Genomic DNA, 19,214 nt, shown 5'->3' on the forward strand with positions numbered 1-19,214 from the left:
CAGGAAAGCTCAAACAATAGGCCAAAAAACAATCGCACCTAACCATTTTAAAACAAATTATTCCAAATCTCTCACATGGTTTTCCAATTTAGGATTTTATCCCTGTGGGAATCATCCCTGCAAAACCTGCTCTTGTGTTTACTCAACCAAAGAATTCCCACACACCCAAAAATAAATAAAATACTAAATATAAAAAGCGACATAAACTGCAACACAGAAGGCATCCTATATATGGCCATGTGCACACATAGGCAGCACAACCAGAAAACGCATGGTGCGTTTTCTTGAGCATCTGAATGATATCACCAACAAAAATACAAATCGGAACATCTCTGGAGCATCTAAACACTTTTTGGAACAACATAATGGTAAGTAGGGCTGCACGATATGGGAATTTTGTGCGATTCCGATTAGGGCCCTAAAAATTGCGATAACAATGTGCGATGCGATATTTCAAGGGAATTGTGCTAGAGGTCTATTTGCTTGGATTTTCCCATATGAGCCGCTGACGCGGCTGGGTATGACATAGTTATGGGGGATCTGTGGATGACGCTGTGTTGTGGGGGATCTGTGGATGACGCTGTGTTGTGGGGGATCTGTGGATGACTCTGTGTTGTGGGGGATCTGTGGATGACGCTGTGTTGTGGGGGATCTGTGGATGACGCCGTTATGGGGGATCTGTGGAGGACGCTGTTATGGGGGATCTGTGGAGGACGCTGTTATGTGGGGGATCTGTGGAGGACGCTGTTATGGGGGATCTGTGGAGGACAGTGTTATGGGGGATCTGTGGAGGACACTTATGGGGACCTGTGGATGGCACTGTTATGGGGTGGATCTGTGGAGGACGCTGTTATAGGCGATGTGTGCTATGACACATAGGGCCATGAGGGGGGACAGCATAAGACATAGCATCTTATGCTGGTCCCCCTCATGGCCCTATGTGTCCCCTCATGTGTCCTAAACTGCGCACATAACTGGCTTTGTGTGTAAAGTATTTTACTAGTGTGTAAAACAAGCTCTCTCCTATTGATAACATGGCCAGCCTCTGTACTCACTGTCACTATGAATGCACTACAGCGAGCGGCAGCGAGCGGAGCGGCCGGCGCGTGACTGACGTCACTTAGTAACGCTCCTCCCACTTAAGGAAGCAGGAGCGTTACTAAGTGACGTCAGTCACGCGCCGGCCGGGCCGCTCGCTGCCGTGCATTCATCGTAAAAGTGAGTACAGAGGTTGGACCTGTTATCAATAGGAGAGAGATTGTTTCACAAACTAGTAAAATACTTTACACGCAAAGCCAGTTATGTGCGGCATTTTCGGGTCGGCCAAATCGCCATATCGCATTTGCCGATTATCGCAATTCGATTATTTTTTCGATTTATCGTGCAGCCCTAATGGTAAGGTTACAATCCTCAGTTTAAATGGTATAGAAAATGTTTAATTATACAAGCGAGGGGGCAGCTTCAAAAAATTATTATTGGAGAGAGAAGCTTTCTGGATTTTTACCTTAAACAAAGTTCACCCTTATGGAATGAATTATCATTCAGATATTTTATTACATTATTAATATATGATTGTATCTCACTCGGCATTATTGTACATCCTGTCATTATGTTATTTACTCATATATATTTTTTAGTGCAAGTCAGTCTTCAGCCACAGACATGTACATGTGCCCTTAGCAGCAGAAGGCATCTGTGTTGGTCCTATGTACATATGTGGCCACATTGCAGAGAAAAATACTGTTATATATATGCAATTGAGCCTCTAGGAGTAACAGGGGCGTTGCCGTTACACCTAGAGGCTCTGCTCTCTCTGCAACTGCTGGGCCCTTTGCACTTTGATTGACAAGGCCAGGCGTTATGATATTTTCACTGTCTGGCCCTGGCAATCACCCATTGTTCCTAGGGGCTCATTTGCATATATAAAATTATTATCAGCAATGCGGGCACATATGAACACAGGACCAACACAGATGTCTTCAGCCGCCAAGCGCACATGTAACAGGTCAGCCAGTTCCACAGGTACAAATCTACAGACAGATGCGGCTGGCCCTGTCAATCAACAGGAGGAGGGGGCGGTTTTCTGCGGCTGCTACCAGCAAGTAGACGCCCTACTTGCTGGTAGAAAGATAATTAGCATATCATAAAAGTACGTTTTTTGCTAAATCTACTGAACGAAAATTATTAATAACATAAGGTATAGCAATATCGCAGTATAGGGATTATAAGTACACAAAAAAAAAAAAATATCAGTTTAGTGGGGTGACAGAAGCCCTTTAAGACAAAATATACCATGATGGCCTGGTCAACAGAAAGGAGGATAACCCCCACCGAGATATGGATTGATTGCATTACATCATAAAGTAAATCTAGGCTGAAGTAAAAATCCACAATCTTGAGCCTTCAGATAAGACGGCTGCTGTGCTTTAATGCATTGCCTTTCTCAGTCGGAGAGCTCATCTAGCAAATGACAAAAACTGCCAAAGATAGCGTTTTATAAGAAAAGAACTTGACAGCAGTATGACAAGCCATGAAATGCAAAAAGTATTATGTAACGCCACCTTAATTATAGTGTGAATCTGGGAAAAGTCTGAGAGTCAAAGTGGTGGAAAATTGTAACAAAAAGTAAAACTAAACACATACAGTATATACATATATACATACAGTACATGCACACACATGCAGTACATACATATATACATACATACAGTACATGCACACACATGCAGTACATACATATATACATACAGTACATGCACACACATGCAGTACATACATACAGTACATGCACACACATGCAGTACATACATATATACATACAGTATATGCACACATGCAGTACATGTACACACACGCAGTACATACATACATACGCAGTACATACATAGACACGCAGTACATACATATATACATACAGTACATACACACACATGCAGTACATACATATATACATACATACAGTATACACACACATGCAGTACATACATACAGTATATACACACACATGCAGTACATACATATATACATACAGTATATACATATATACATACAGTATATACACACACATGCAGTACATACATACAGTATATACACACACATGCAGTACATACATACAGTATATACACACACACACATGCAGTACATACATACAGTATATACACACACACATGCAGTACATACATACAGTATATACACACACACATGCAGTACATACATACAGTATATACACACACACATGCAGTACATACATACAGTATATACACACACACATGCAGTACATACATACAGTATATACACACACACATGCAGTACATACATACAGTATATACACACACACACATGCAGTACATACATACAGTATATACACACACACATGCAGTACATACATACAGTATATACACACACATGCAGTACATACATACAGTATATACACACACATGCAGTACATACATACAGTATATACACACACATGCAGTACATACATACAGTATATACACACACATGCAGTACATATATACAGTATATACACACACACATGCAGTACATACATACAGTATATACACACACATGCAGTACATACATATATACATACAGTATATACACACACATGCAGTACATACATACAGTATATACACACACATGCAGTACATACATACAGTATATACACACACATGCAGTACATACATACAGTATATACACACACATGCAGTACATACATACAGTATATACACACACATGCAGTACATACATACAGTATATACACACACATGCAGTACATACATACAGTATATACACACACATGCAGTACATACATACAGTATATACACACACATGCAGTACATACATACAGTATATACACACACATGCAGTACATACATACAGTATATACACACACATGCAGTACATATATACAGTATATACACACACACATGCAGTACATACATACAGTATATACACACACATGCAGTACATACATATATACATACAGTATATACACACACATGCAGTACATACATACAGTATATACACACACATGCAGTACATACATACAGTATATACACACACATGCAGTACATACATACAGTATATACACACACATGCAGTACATACATATATACATACAGTATATACATATATACATACAGTATATACACACACATGCAGTACATACATATATACATACAGTATATACATATATACATACAGTATATACACACACATGCAGTACATACATACAGTATATACACACACATGCAGTACATACATATATACATACAGTATATACATATATACATACAGTATATACACACACATGCAGTACATACATATATACATACAGTATATACATATATACATACAGTATATACACACACATGCAGTACATACATACAGTATATACACACACATGCAGTACATACATATATACATACAGTATATACATATATACATACAGTATATACACACACATGCAGTACATACATACAGTATATACACACACATGCAGTACATACATACAGTATATACACACACATGCAGTACATACATACAGTATATACACACACATGCAGTACATACATACAGTATATACACACACATGCAGTACATACATATATACATACAGTATATACATATATACATACAGTATATACACACACATGCAGTACATACATATATACATACAGTATATACATATATACATACAGTATATACACACACATGCAGTACATACATACAGTATATACACACACATGCAGTACATACATATATACATACAGTATATACATATATACATACAGTATATACACACACATGCAGTACATACATATATACATACAGTATATACATATATACATACAGTATATACACACACATGCAGTACATACATACAGTATATACACACACATGCAGTACATACATATATACATACAGTATATACATATATACATACAGTATATACACACACATGCAGTACATACATATATACATACAGTATATACATATATACATACAGTATATACACACACATGCAGTACATACATACAGTATATACACACACATGCAGTACATACATACAGTATATACACACACATGCAGTACATACATACAGTATATACACACACACATGCAGTACATACATACAGTATATACACACACATGCAGTACATACATACAGTATATACACACACATGCAGTACATACATACAGTATATACACACACATGCAGTACATACATACAGTATATACACACACACATGCAGTACATACATACAGTATATACACACACATGCAGTACATACATACAGTATATACACACACATGCAGTACATACATACAGTATATACACACACATGCAGTACATACATACAGTATATACACACACATGCAGTACATACATATATACATACAGTATATACATATATACATACAGTATATACACACACATGCAGTACATACATATATACATACAGTATATACATATATACATACAGTATATACACACACATGCAGTACATACATACAGTATATACACACACATGCAGTACATATATACAGTATATACACACACATGCAGTACATACATACAGTATATACACACACATGCAGTACATACATATATACATACAGTATATACACACACATGCAGTACATACATACAGTATATACACACACATGCAGTACATACATACAGTATATACACACACATGCAGTACATACATATATACATACAGTATATACATATATACATACAGTATATACACACACATGCAGTACATACATATATACATACAGTATATACATATATACATACAGTATATACACACACATGCAGTACATACATACAGTATATACACACACATGTAGTACATACATACAGTATATACACACACATGCAGTACATACATACAGTATATACACACACATGCAGTACATACATAAAGTATATACACACACATGCAGTACATACATACAGTATATACACACACATGCAGTACATACATACAGTATATACACACACATGCAGTACATACATACAGTATATACACACACATGCAGTACATACATACAGTATATACACACACATGCAGTACATACATACAGTATATACACACACATGCAGTACATACATACAGTATATACACACACATGCAGTACATACATACAGTATATACACACACATGCAGTACATACATACAGTATATACACACACACATGCAGTACATACATACAGTATATACACACACACATGCAGTACATACATACAGTATATACACACACACATGCAGTACATACATACAGTATATACACACACATGCAGTACATACATACAGTATATACACACACACATGCAGTACATACATACAGTATATACACACACACATGCAGTACATACATACAGTATATACACACACATGCAGTACATACATACAGTATATACACACACATGCAGTACATACATACAGTATATACACACACATGCAGTACATACATACAGTATATACACACACATGCAGTACATACATACAGTATATACACACACATGCAGTACATACATACAGTATATACACACACATGCAGTACATACATACAGTATATACACACACATGCAGTACATACATACAGTATATACACACACATGCAGTACATATATACAGTATATACACACACATGCAGTACATATATACAGTATATACACACACATGCAGTACATATATACAGTATATACACACACATGCAGTACATATATACAGTATATACACACACATGCAGTACATACATACAGTATATACACACACATGCAGTACATACATACAGTATATACACACACATGCAGTACATATATACAGTATATACACACACATGCAGTACATATATACAGTATATACACACACATGCAGTACATACATACAGTATATACACACACATGCAGTACATACATACAGTATATACACACACATGCAGTACATATATACAGTATATACACACACATGCAGTACATATATACAGTATATACACACACATGCAGTACATATATACAGTATATACACACACATGCAGTACATACATACAGTATATACACACACATGCAGTACATACATACAGTATATACACACACATGCAGTACATATATACAGTATATACACACACATGCAGTACATATATACAGTATACACACACACACATCACCATGTAGAGGACGGCTGACCTCTGCCTTAATCAGATGCTCATCGATTTTAATGGCCGCTGTGAAGTTCTTTTCCCCTGCAGTCAAATGATCACATGCCATGCAGCCCCGCCAGCCAATATACTGTGCAAGAGTGTGGGATAATGGGAGGTTACATTTTATATGACCCCCCAATGAAAAGATAACGGATCTTCATGTAAGTGTAGCCTGCGTTATCTTGTGGACCTCTGGGTCTTCTTCTACAATGAAGCCATGCCATGAAAACCCATCCGTATACACCTCTGCTGTACACAAGTCTCATCTACCTGGCTCTAGCCAATTCTTCTACAGCTTCGGATCAAGACTGCTGGGTTAGGCCTGTTTCACACTGGCATTAATGGTTCCGGCAGGGGTATTTGTCCAGCCGCCTCTCTGCAATGGGGCTGGACAGACTTCCAGCAGCACACGGGATCTACAGACCTGGCAGCTTGTTTCTCTGCCGGAACCATTAACGCCAGTGTGAAACTGGCCTTAGTGTAAAGGTAACATGCATAAACCTGCAAAATAAAAAACCTTATTGTCCATAAAACCTGCACAAGGTATATGCCGGCTTACTTACATGGTGCGAGTAGTCTGGAGTTTTGCTGCAACGCCTGTGTCATATGTCTGCTAAGTAGCATAGAAGCCATTTCTGTTCAGGGAAATCACGACCAGTGCACAATTGTTCCTATGAGAAAAAAACAAAGCAAGGCATTAGAAGAGTCAATAGTAACGGCAATATATACAATACAGTAAAGAAGCCAGACCACAACATGCACCGAGACAAATGTCGGATTGCTGTAAAACTCAGCATGTAGTTACTTCTCAGGCAGATATGTAATGATTACACGTGTACCGCCACAAGAGGGTGTAAAAGTGCTTCCCCCACTGCCCTATAAAAAGGCTGTCAGAGGCTACATTTGGGTAGTGTACCTCTTGGTGAGAGATCGCTGACTGCCAGACATGCCTCTATGACGTACTTCAAGACATTTTGCCCAGTTGATGGACTTTGGGAGGGGGTGCAACACTTGACTGAGAAAAGCAGGATGGTTATTTTGACAAACTGTCCACCATCTAGGCCGTTCTGACCTGGGTTTTGGGAGCAATGGTTAGTAAGGACATGCTAACAAGGCAAACAGGCTCTGAACGGCCCAGACAGACCACCAGTAGAGGGCAGCATTTGATCCAACAAGCACGATCAGCTCCCACAATTTCACCTTTGTTTGCACTAATGTTGTGAAATGAGAAACATGGACTGGAACAGCATCATCTATAGTGAGGAGTCCAGGTTCTGCTTAGGATCCTGAAAGGGATTTTTCATAATTTTACTATTGATACATCACAGATTATACAAGGTCTACAAGCCTCATTTTTTGTGGAATAAAGTACCCCGAATTAGCACATCTCACACCCTTTGCCAGTTGGTGAACACAATAGCACCTTCCTCCCTTAACATAAGGCTATTTAAAATCACATCTCACATACAATGACAGCAACCTATGACAAGTCATTCAACTTATTAGCATTTAGATTAACCTTGGTCAATATGTAAAATAACCCTTTCATGTAGGGCTGTGGAGTCGGTAGATAAATGCTCCGACGACTCAGTTTTTGGTACTTCCGACTCCTCTGTATTTAATATGCAAATGTATTTTCTACATTCCTTGAAGGAAAGAAAGGCAACATACATGTCATTACCACAGAACTACTGGCTAGGAGCCGCTGCCTTCTCCTTTGTGTGCTGATCTTCTGCTGAAGATAGGGCAGGGGGGGGATCCAGGAAGGGGCATTTATTGTAAAACATGATTTCCCTAGTAGAATCCCATAGTCATGTTTAAAGTTTTAGCTAACAATCTGAGTTTACAAGTTTTTATAGCCTTAGCTGAATGACAGCAGTTTTTCAAATGGTTTTCAGCTTCAGTCTTGAGCTATTGACTATCCATTCCCTTCACTTAGACAAGTCTCTCTAGTCCTTTTACCTAATCAGTTATCAGTGAGAGGCTAGGTTCACCATGGGCGTTGTGTTCCGCTGTTACAGGGAACGCAACACAATGGAAAGTATAGGTATTGCTGCTCCTTAAAGGGCTTCTGTCACCCCCCAAAAGTCATTTTTCATTTTTGGGCTAATTAAAATCCTTATAGTGCGATTATTCAATATATAGTGCTCTTACCTTTTTCTGTGGCTTAGTTTCTTTAAAAACCGCACTTTTATAATATGTTAATTACCTCGCTACCAGCAAGTAGGGCGGTTACTCCCTACATCCTCCTTTCAAAAAAACGCCCCCTCCTCCTGTTGATTGACAGGGCCAGCGCCGATGACGTCACCTCTAAACCCGAAAGAGAAGACGTCATCGGCGCTGAGGAAGCGAGCATCCTTCTCTCAGAGCGCCTGCGCTGAATGAAGACACGTAAGGCGCGGGATTTGAATTGCAGACAGGGCCAGCCGGAGGAGGAGAGCGCTCGCTGGCCCTGTCAATCAACAGGAGGAGGGGGCGTTTTTTTTTAAAGGAGGATGCGGCGGCGACCAGCAAGTAACCGCCCTACTTGCTGGTAGCGAGGTAATTAACATATTATAAAAGTGCAGTTTTTAAAGAAACTGAGCCACAGAAAAAGGTAAGAGCACTATATATTGAATAATCGCACTATAAGGATTTTAATTAGCCAAAAATGAAAAATGACTTTTGGGGGGTGACAGAAGCCATTTAACTGTGCGTTGCGTGCCATATAGTGAAGCATATGAAAAGCAGGCTTCTTCACGGTCACTAACGTGTTCGTTTTGCGGTAACGTGACGCACTGCATGCATTGGCCTTTATTCTTACAGTAGAGAAGTACCGTATTTTTCGCAAAAGTGGGGGGAAAATAGCAGTGCGTCTTATGGGGCGAATGCTGCGACCGTCCGGTGAATAGGCTGAGAAGGAGGAGGGGCTGGGGGCCGGCATCTGTTTCTGTAATGGCAGCGGGGCCCGGTGCAGTCACTGTATTCTACTACACCGGGCCCCGCTCACTGTAGTATACGGTAATCATATCTAACTTGTGGGTATTGTTAAAGTATTCCAATCATCTTAAATCTAGCGCTGTACTACTTACTACTAACTTCTTGGCAGTCAGGAGGCCGGGTGGGCGCTCGTAGCGTAGCTCACTACGTCACGCCCCTGTTCCGCCCACTTTATGAATGAAGCAGGCACCGGGCCCCGCTGCCATTACAGAAACAGATGCCGGCCCCCATTCACTACACAGGGGCACTGTTATGGGGGGATCTGTGGATGACACATAAGATAAGATGCTATATATGTGTCATCCACAGATGCCCCCACAATGATCCCCCATAACAGTGCCACCCACATATGCCCCCATAACAGTGCCATCCACAGATGCCCCCATAACAGTGCCATCCACAGATGCCCCCCATAACAGTGCCATCCACAGATGCCCCCCATAACAGTGTCATCCACAGATCCCCCATAATAGTGTCATCCACAGACCACCATTAGTTCAAAACCCACCAAAAGCACACCTTTTGGTTCAAATATTTTTTTAACTTATTTCCCTCCTCAAAAACCTAGGTGCGTCTTATGGGCAGGTGCATCTTATAGGGCGAAAAATACGGTAATTAATTATAACTTTTTGTGAATTGGGACATTTAAACTTGCTTTTTTTTTTTATTCCAATTTAAATCTAGTAGGAGTCGGAGTCGGTTCATTTTTTGCCGACTCAGACTCCGACTCCAGGTACCCAAAATTGTCTCCGACTCCACAACTCCGACTCCACAGCCCTGCTTTCATGTATTGTATATAGCAGATACCAGTATTGTTTAACAGAGTTTCACTTGTATCTTGCCAGACACTATGTTCCCACCCCCAAAGCCCTATAACAGTGCTCCAGACTAAAAAAAAATACCTAGTAGCCATTGGCTCCTGAACTGAAAAATTTAGGAGCCAAATTAAATTTTTAGTCGCCAAATCGAAACCAAATCAAAATTTTGGTATTGTGACAAGGCTAAGCCGATCAGATCGGCGTGGGGTTGTTTCGATACCAAAATTTTGATTCGCTTTCGTCACCATAAAAAAGTATTGCGATACTCAATACTCCACGAAAAAAAAACACCAAAAAAAGCCACGTGCATTTCGCATTTTATGAAACCTTCGGCCCATAATAGAACAGACTGAAAAAAATGGCGTGGTATTAAACAAGCAGGACATGCTCAAACCCACATGCAGTTGTGCATATATATAGGGGAGCAGATCCTGCACTTGTGGCCCGTTTCTAATGACGATCCCCAGCAAAAATGCATACAGTGGAGGATGCCCGCAGCGAACCACAAGTACCACAATAGACATCCTACACAAGATAGCAATTATGTGGATGTGATAATCAATATAACAAAATAATAGCAAAGACAGGTGCACTCTGCGGTCTTACTAAACCCTCAAACTGATTTTAAAATTGAGAGATTAGCCAACATATCCTACGGTGTAGGACATGTCTGAGCCCGAGCACCGCGCCAAGGTTTCTCAAGTAGCTCGGAGACCTAACACTCACCTACCTGAGCCGTATGGGCAATACCAGGAGCCAGTGGGCAAATTACAGGAGCATGAGGCCGACTCACAAACAACTCACCAGTTACCTCCAGCATGTAGCCATGCTTGCAATGGGAGGAGGGAGGAGTCTGCGAGTCCCACTCAAGACTGGCTGATATGGCCCAGGCCTCACAGGTGCACCTAAATGTAGCCTGTAGATGGAAAGCAGGCACATTTAAATTGGAGTTTATACACCTCCAGGAATCTCTATATATACAAACTCCAATTTAAATGTGCATCCCGATGCATCTCACAAATGCTTTCAGTCACATCCAGATCGGCGGATCCGGCGAGCAGTTCCGACGACGGAACTGCCTGCCGGATCACACTGCTGCAAGTGTGAAAGTAGCCTTAGGCCTCTTTCAGACGGGCGTCACGTTTTGGCTCCGGATGCGTCCCGGGTGCATTGCGGCAAACCCGCGCGGGTAGGTATGCAATTTCAGTCAGTTTTGAATGAGAATGCGTTCCGTTGTTCAGTTTTTATCGCGCGGGTGCAATGTGTTTTGCACGCGCGTGATAAAAAACTGACTGTGGTACCCAGACCCGAACTTCTTCACTTCTTCCGGCACCCGCCTCTTGTATTTGTATTAACAGGTCAGTTATCTTCATTGGTGGCGCAGTGGCCACAGCCCCATCTCCCGTCCCTCTTCTCATTGGCGGCAACAGCAGCACAGGGGGGAGGGAGAGACTCCTTCTCCACCGCGCTGCTGAGAAGAACATCGGCGGCGGGGCAGAGAACTATCATCTCCGGTGCCCCGCTGCTATATATAACTGCAGAGCTGCGGCGGCGGGTCTAGTCGCAAATGGCGACAAGACTAAAAAGTCTTGTCGCCATTTGTAAATTCTAAGTCACATTGGCGACCAATTTGGTTGCCATCTGGAGCCCTGTATAAGTATGTGCTGTGAAATAAAGATTTTATATATTGACAACCTAAGTTGAGTCTGGGCTGTCTTCTCTCCTGGCCAGAGAAAATCAGATATTCTTTGCACAGGGAAATATTCACGTGTTGAAGGTCTGATGCCTCATCGTATAACCATCATAAAGCTGCCTGGAGAAAAAACGCTAACAGATCCGATGACTGTCCAGTTAGAGTACGGAAACTTCGTGGTAAGCACTTCAATCCTGCTTTTGCTGTAGAGCAACACACTGCCCCAACTGCTGGTATGACGAGCTGAGAAGAAGAGGATGCGGGATTGACAGCAGCGCGACCAGGTAAGTCCAGATGCGTGGTGTCTTTGAAATGTATCTTTATTAAAGTAATCTCTTTACAGGTGGTGACGCGTTTCGGGACCAAACCAGCCCCTTCATCAGACCAAAGAACAACAACTTGTTTTTTGGTCTGATGAAGGGGCCAGTTCAGCCCCGAAATTATGCCCATCTGTAAAGAGATAACTTTAATAAAGATACATTTCAAAGATACCACGCATCTGGACTGGGCGCGCCGCTGTCAATCCGGCATCCTCTTCTCTGGTTTCCTAACCTCCCATGCCATGCCTGGAGGAAGAAGCCTGGCCACACCAGCATCTTTGCACACTGTACAGGCAACCCATCCAGGTGAGAGCTTCTGACCTATAAGCTTACTAGCTTGTCTAATGGTCCCACTGATGAAGCACTGCTCGCCTTTTTTCTTCTGGTGTGATGATCTGGGGTGCCATCACATATGACAGTCAGTCACCCCTAGAAGTCATATGAGGGACACTAACAGCTCAGTGATATCTACAGGACGTCCTGAGGCCACATGTATAGCCTCTCATGGTAGGGATTCCAACTGGCATTTTTCAACAGGATAATGCAATGGTTTCCCTGGAATGTCTCCACCAGATTGTAACACTTCCTTGGCCTGACCGTTCGCCAGATATATCGCCATTTGTGCACTTATGAGACCTGCAACCTGGTGGAAACACATCGAGTTGAATTTAGATGGAGGGCAATGATCTGAACTGGAAAGGGAAAACAGCGATAAGTACACAATAACTTATTGTGTTAAAGTAAAAAAAACATAAAAAAATAAATAAAATACATCTGTACCGTGTAAGGCTACTTTCACACTAGCGTTGTTTAAATCCGGCGTTCAATTCCGACACCGGAACTGCCCGCCGGATCCGCAAAAACGTGTGAAAATGGATTACATTTGAATCCTGATCAGGATTTTGATCACAATGAAAAAATGCATTGGAAAAAACTGATCCGCCATTTATGGACTTTAACTTTTTTTTCACATTTTTCGGGTTTAACATGCAAAAGCCGGATCCGGTTTGACTGAACACACGGCGCCAATGCAAGTCAATGGGAAAAAGACCGGATCCAGCGTTCAGTCAAAGTGTTCAGGATTTTTGGCCGGAGGTAAAAATACAACATGCTACGTTTTTCTGAAAAGCCTGATCAGTCAAAAAGACTGAACTGAAGACATCCTGATGCATCCTGAATGGATTACTCTCCATTCAGAATGCATTAGGATAAAACTGATCAGTTCTTTTCTGGATTTGAGCCCCTAGGACGGAACTCAGCGCCGGAAAAGAAAAACGCTAGTGTGAAAGTAGCCGAAGGGCTCTTTCACACTTGCATTGTCCGGATCCATCGTGCACTCCACTTGCCGGAATTACACGCCGGATCTGGAAAAACGCAAGTGTACTGAAAGCATTTGAAACGGAGCCGTCTTCAAATTGCGTTCAGTGTTACTATGGCAGCCAGGACGCTATTAAAGTCCTGGTTGCCATAGTAGTAGTGGGGAGCGGGGGAGCGGTATACTTACCGTCCGTGCGTCTCCCGGGCGCTCCAGAATGACGTCAGAGCGCCCCATGCGCATGGATGACGTGATCCATGCGATCACGTGATCCATGCGCTTGGGGCGCCCTGACGTCACTCTGGAGCGCCCCGGGAGCCGCACGGACGGTAAGTATACTGCTCCCCTGCTCCCCGCTACACTTTACCATGGCAACCAGGACTTTAGCGTCCCGGCAGCCATGGTAAACATTCAGAAAAAGCTAAAATGTCGGGTCCGGCAATGCGCCAAAACGACGTTTAGCTTAAGGCCGGATCCGGATCAATGCCTTTCAATGGGTATTAATTCCGGATCCGGCCTTGCGGCAAGTGTTCCGGATTTTTGGCCGGAGCAAAAAGCGCAGGATGCTGCAGTATTTTCTCCGGCCAAAAAACGTTCCGTTCAGGATGCATCAGGATGTCTTCAGTTCCGGAACGGAACGTTTTTTGGCCGGAGAAAATACTGCAGCATGCTGCGCTTTTTGCTCCGGCCAAAATTCCTGAAGACTTGCCGCAAGGCCGGATCCGGAATTAATACCCATTGAAAGGCATTGATCCGGATCCGGCCTTAAGCTAAACGTCGTTTCGGCGCATTGCCGGACCCAACATTTTAGCTTTTTCTGAATGTTTACCATGGCTGCCGGGACGCTAAAGTCCTGGTTGCCATGGTAAAGTGTAGCGGGGAGCGGGGGAGCAGTATACTTACCGTCCGTGCGGCTCCCGGGGCGCTCCAGAGTGACGTCAGGGCGCCCCAAGCGCATGGATCACGTGATCGCATGGATCACGTCATCCATGCGCATGGGGCGCTCTGACGTCATTCTGGAGCGCCCGGGAGCCGCACGGACGGTAAGTATACTGCTCCCCCGCTCCCCGCTCCTACTATGGCAACCAGGACTTTAATAGCGTCCTGGCTGCCATAGTAACACTGAACGCAATTTGAAGACGGCTCCGTTTCAAATGCTTTCAGTACACTTGCGTTTTTCCGGATCCGGCGTGTAATTCCGGCAAGTGGAGTGCACGATGGATCCGGACAATGCAAGTGTGAAAGAGCCCTTCGGCTACTTTCACACTAGCGTTTTTCTTTTCCGGCGCTGAGTTCCGTCCTAGGGGCTCAAATCCAGAAAAGAACTGATCAGTTTTATCCTAATGCATTCTGAATGGAGAGTAATCCATTCAGGATGCATCAGGATGTCTTCAGTTCCGGAACGGATTTCTCTCCATTCAGAATGCATGGGGATAATCCTGATCAGGATTCTTCCGGCATAGAGCCCCGACGACGGAACTCTATGCCGGAAGAAAAGAACGCAGGTGTGAAAGAGCCCTCAGCCAGTAAATAGAAGAGAAAAAAATTATTGTACGTACCAAGTGTCCTAATGTTCTACTGGGGGGTCTCTATGTCAGTGAAGCTGGTCAAAAGCATAGAACAAAAATGAACTCTCATTACCACACAATAAAAGAAAAAAGGAAAGATTTGTCACTACTGGAACACTTTTGCAGCCATGACCATATCACCTTATAAGGATCCCCAAGGAGAGATAGTACCCCCCAAATCCTGACCTAGGCCTCTCACCCAGTCAAACCAGTACTCTCTGCTCTGCTCTGCACTGAAACAGCTGTCTGCAGAGGAGATGCTGGTTTATTTAATATCCGAGTCATGTCTCAAGGCCTATTGAAAGGGTTGAACATTGACTTCTAGGATAGCTGCCTTACACTGGTGGCATTAGAGGCAGAGCTTGTTATGAGCTCATTTGCATCCCTTTCTTCCTAGAATTCTAGAGGAGCATGTATACTGTCTAAAAAGGTGCCTGAGAAAGAGGCCTAAGTAGTCTCAAAAGCTGGCCCTCATGTTCCCCAGTCCTGAATCCAACTTGGGACATGATGTACCAGGGCATCTGACGCCAGCAAGTAGCACCACAGACTGTCCAGGAGTTCTCTGGTCTCCTGACCCAGGTCTAGTAGGAAATCCTCTAGGACAACATATGCCATCTCATCAGGAGCATGCGCAAACATTGTCAGGAGTGCATAGAGGCACGCTGGGGCCATACACATTACATATTATGAGTTACCATGATGACATTTACACAGATTTGCTTATGGGTTGAATTTTTCAATTTGATTTTCAGGCTGATTTGAAATCCAACTCCCAGCTGTTTGATGATTTTGGCTTCCACTGACCGTTTATACAATTTATATAAGTAAAGATTTTAAACTTGAATCTTTTATTCATTGCGAACCAAGGTGTGATTTAAGTGATCCCTTACATTTCTTGAGCAGTATATATACTGTGAGGTGGGGGGGGGGGGGGGGAGGGGAGGGGACAGGCTGGCAGGTGGTTGTTTTCTTTTCATCAGTTATTCTAGCCCCCATTCCTACTTGGATTTTTTATTTTTTTTTATTTACCTCATTTGTGTTTTCTCTTATCCCCCATGCGTGTTCTGTCCCATCATGCCTTACGCTGGGTTCAGACCTGAGCGTACCGAAGGAGCGCTCTGTATGCGCGATTGTATCGCGCATTTACAGACGCGGCTCCGGCAACAAGCAACGCCCATAGTCGCACGTTCCCGGAAGTCTATGTACGGGAATGCGCGACACTACGCCCCAAAGAAGCTCCTGAACTTCGCGCTGTAAAACGCCCAGGTGAGAACCATGCCGATAGGGAAGCATTGGTTTCTCCTCGTTGAGCGTTTTACAGCGCGTAGGAACGCGCTGTAAAACGCTCACGTCTGAACCGGCTGTTAGGGCAGTGAGAGGTGTCCTGATATCAGCAGGACATGTGACACTAACCACGCCCCTTGTTCTTACCAATGACGCCTGTGTGTCCTACATTACAAGGCTCCGATTCAGGACATAAATTATGGCAACTGCGTTTCTCTAAAAATAAGCCCTACCTCAAAAATAAGCCCTAGCGCCATTTTGCAGGGCTTTTGGAGTGGGCTTAAAATACAAGCCCTACTCCAAATATAAGCCCTAGATACAGTGAGCACCTCCAGCGCTAGGTTATGTCGGATAAGGAGAATAGCTTACACTGCTGGGGCTCCGATCGGAACTGCCACTGCCACCAATGAAGAGGAGGGGACCCTGTGGCCACTACCACCAATGAATATAACAAGTGGATGGGGGGCCTGTGGTCATTGCGCCACCAATGATACTAATACCGTAGGGGGGAGGCGCATTGCGCCACCAATGATACTAATGCCGGGGGGGGGGGGGGCGCACTGCGCCACCAATGAATGTAATTAACACATTAATTCAAGTATAGGAGGCAGCGGGTGCCGGCAGCAGTATCACATACCCGGCCTCAATAACAGGGCATGCGATCCGCGGCAATTAACCCATCAGGTGTGGCACCTGAGGGGTTTATTGCCGCAGTTCGGTGGATCGCATGCCCTGTTATTGAGTCCGGGTGCCAGGTCTGTGATACCACCGCCAGCACCAGCTGCCTCTTATACTTGAATTAATGTGTTTTACATTCATTAGTGGCGCAGTGGCCACAGTACCTCCCCTCCTCCTCCCTGCTATCTCCCTATTGGTGGCAGCAGCAGGCGCGTCACAGTGGGGAGGGAGGGACTCCCTCCTTCTCAACTGTGCTAGTGAAGAGAACATGGCGTGGCATTATTAATTTTAACACTCACTATCTATACATATCTGTCTATGTGTATATACACAATAAAAGTCACCTTTTCTCCTGGGTGTTAATTCACACTCTGTTAGCAGTTCAGCCTCATCAAGTCCATAGGCGGACTGTTCGCCTTTAGAGGGGCCCGAGTCCTCCACCCCGGCTCAAACCTCAAATCCCAGCACAGCCCTCAGTTCACAGCACACAGACTCCTGAGCTCCACTGTCAGAGGGAGGTAAATCCACACACCTGGCAGTGCTGGCTGTTTTTTTTGCCTGGCAAAACCCGGCTTGGAACATGGGGAGTATTCACCCACCCAGCACTTTGACTACTGCCAGTAAGAGCTGTCCTGGATCAGCTATAACTGCCATGCTAAATCTTTAGGTGTCAATTAGCAATAGCTGCTGCTGACACATAAAATACCTACTCTTACTTCACCGAGGCCAGGAACCTCGGTGACACATACATTCCCCCACGTTGATTCCAGGTACCTTCTTACATCATATACACACCGTAATCCCCCCCCCCCCCCCCCCCCCAAAGAGGCCCTAGCCCAGAATCAGACCTTAGCATAGCCACAATCCAACCCCTGCCGCCATGCCTCACATCTGCCGCCATGCCTCTCCTCAGCCGCCATGCCTCACATCTGCCGCCATAACTCACATCTGCCGCCATGCCTCACATCTGCCGCCATGCCCCACATCTGCCACCATGCTTCTTCTCAGCCGCCATGCCTCACATCCACACTCCCAATTTTTTTCTACTTCAAAAACATAATCGCGGTATAATTTTTTTTTCTTCATTGCTTTTTTTAGCATCTTCAAAACAAGAAAAAAAAAATTCAATATGAATATCTATGGAAGGCAAGCAATAGCTTCTCTACTCAAAAGCAAGTTCTTGACATAAATATTGTAAATGTGATTTCTCTGTCAATGGTGCTCTAAACATGTTCATATAGTGTTTTTAATTGAAATTTGGTCTTGTATTATGTCTCGTACAGATGTCTTCAGTTTCAACATCTGAAGATAGAAGCCCACACAGGAAGAGAATTGCACAGC

The 19,214-nt window shown here is 43.2% G+C and overlaps 1 protein-coding gene across 2 annotated transcripts in view; it reads right to left on the reverse strand.

The window, feature by feature from the left end:
- Positions 1 to 19,214, reverse strand: part of ABAT (4-aminobutyrate aminotransferase) — a 212,868-nt gene that overhangs the window by 126,568 nt on the left and 67,086 nt on the right. For both annotated transcript variants that reach the window (XR_005780450.1, XM_040439721.1), the window contains exon 2: positions 7,782 to 7,889. Coding sequence is in view for 1 of the 2 variants with exons in the window: in XM_040439721.1 (XP_040295655.1) it covers positions 7,782 to 7,851 (70 nt within the window). In the remaining variant the exon portion in view is untranslated. The remainder of the gene's footprint in view (positions 1 to 7,781; positions 7,890 to 19,214) is intronic.

This window comes from Bufo bufo, chromosome 7 (genome assembly GCF_905171765.1).
Source record: "Bufo bufo chromosome 7, aBufBuf1.1, whole genome shotgun sequence".
Classification (NCBI taxonomy): Eukaryota; Metazoa; Chordata; class Amphibia; order Anura; family Bufonidae; genus Bufo; species Bufo bufo.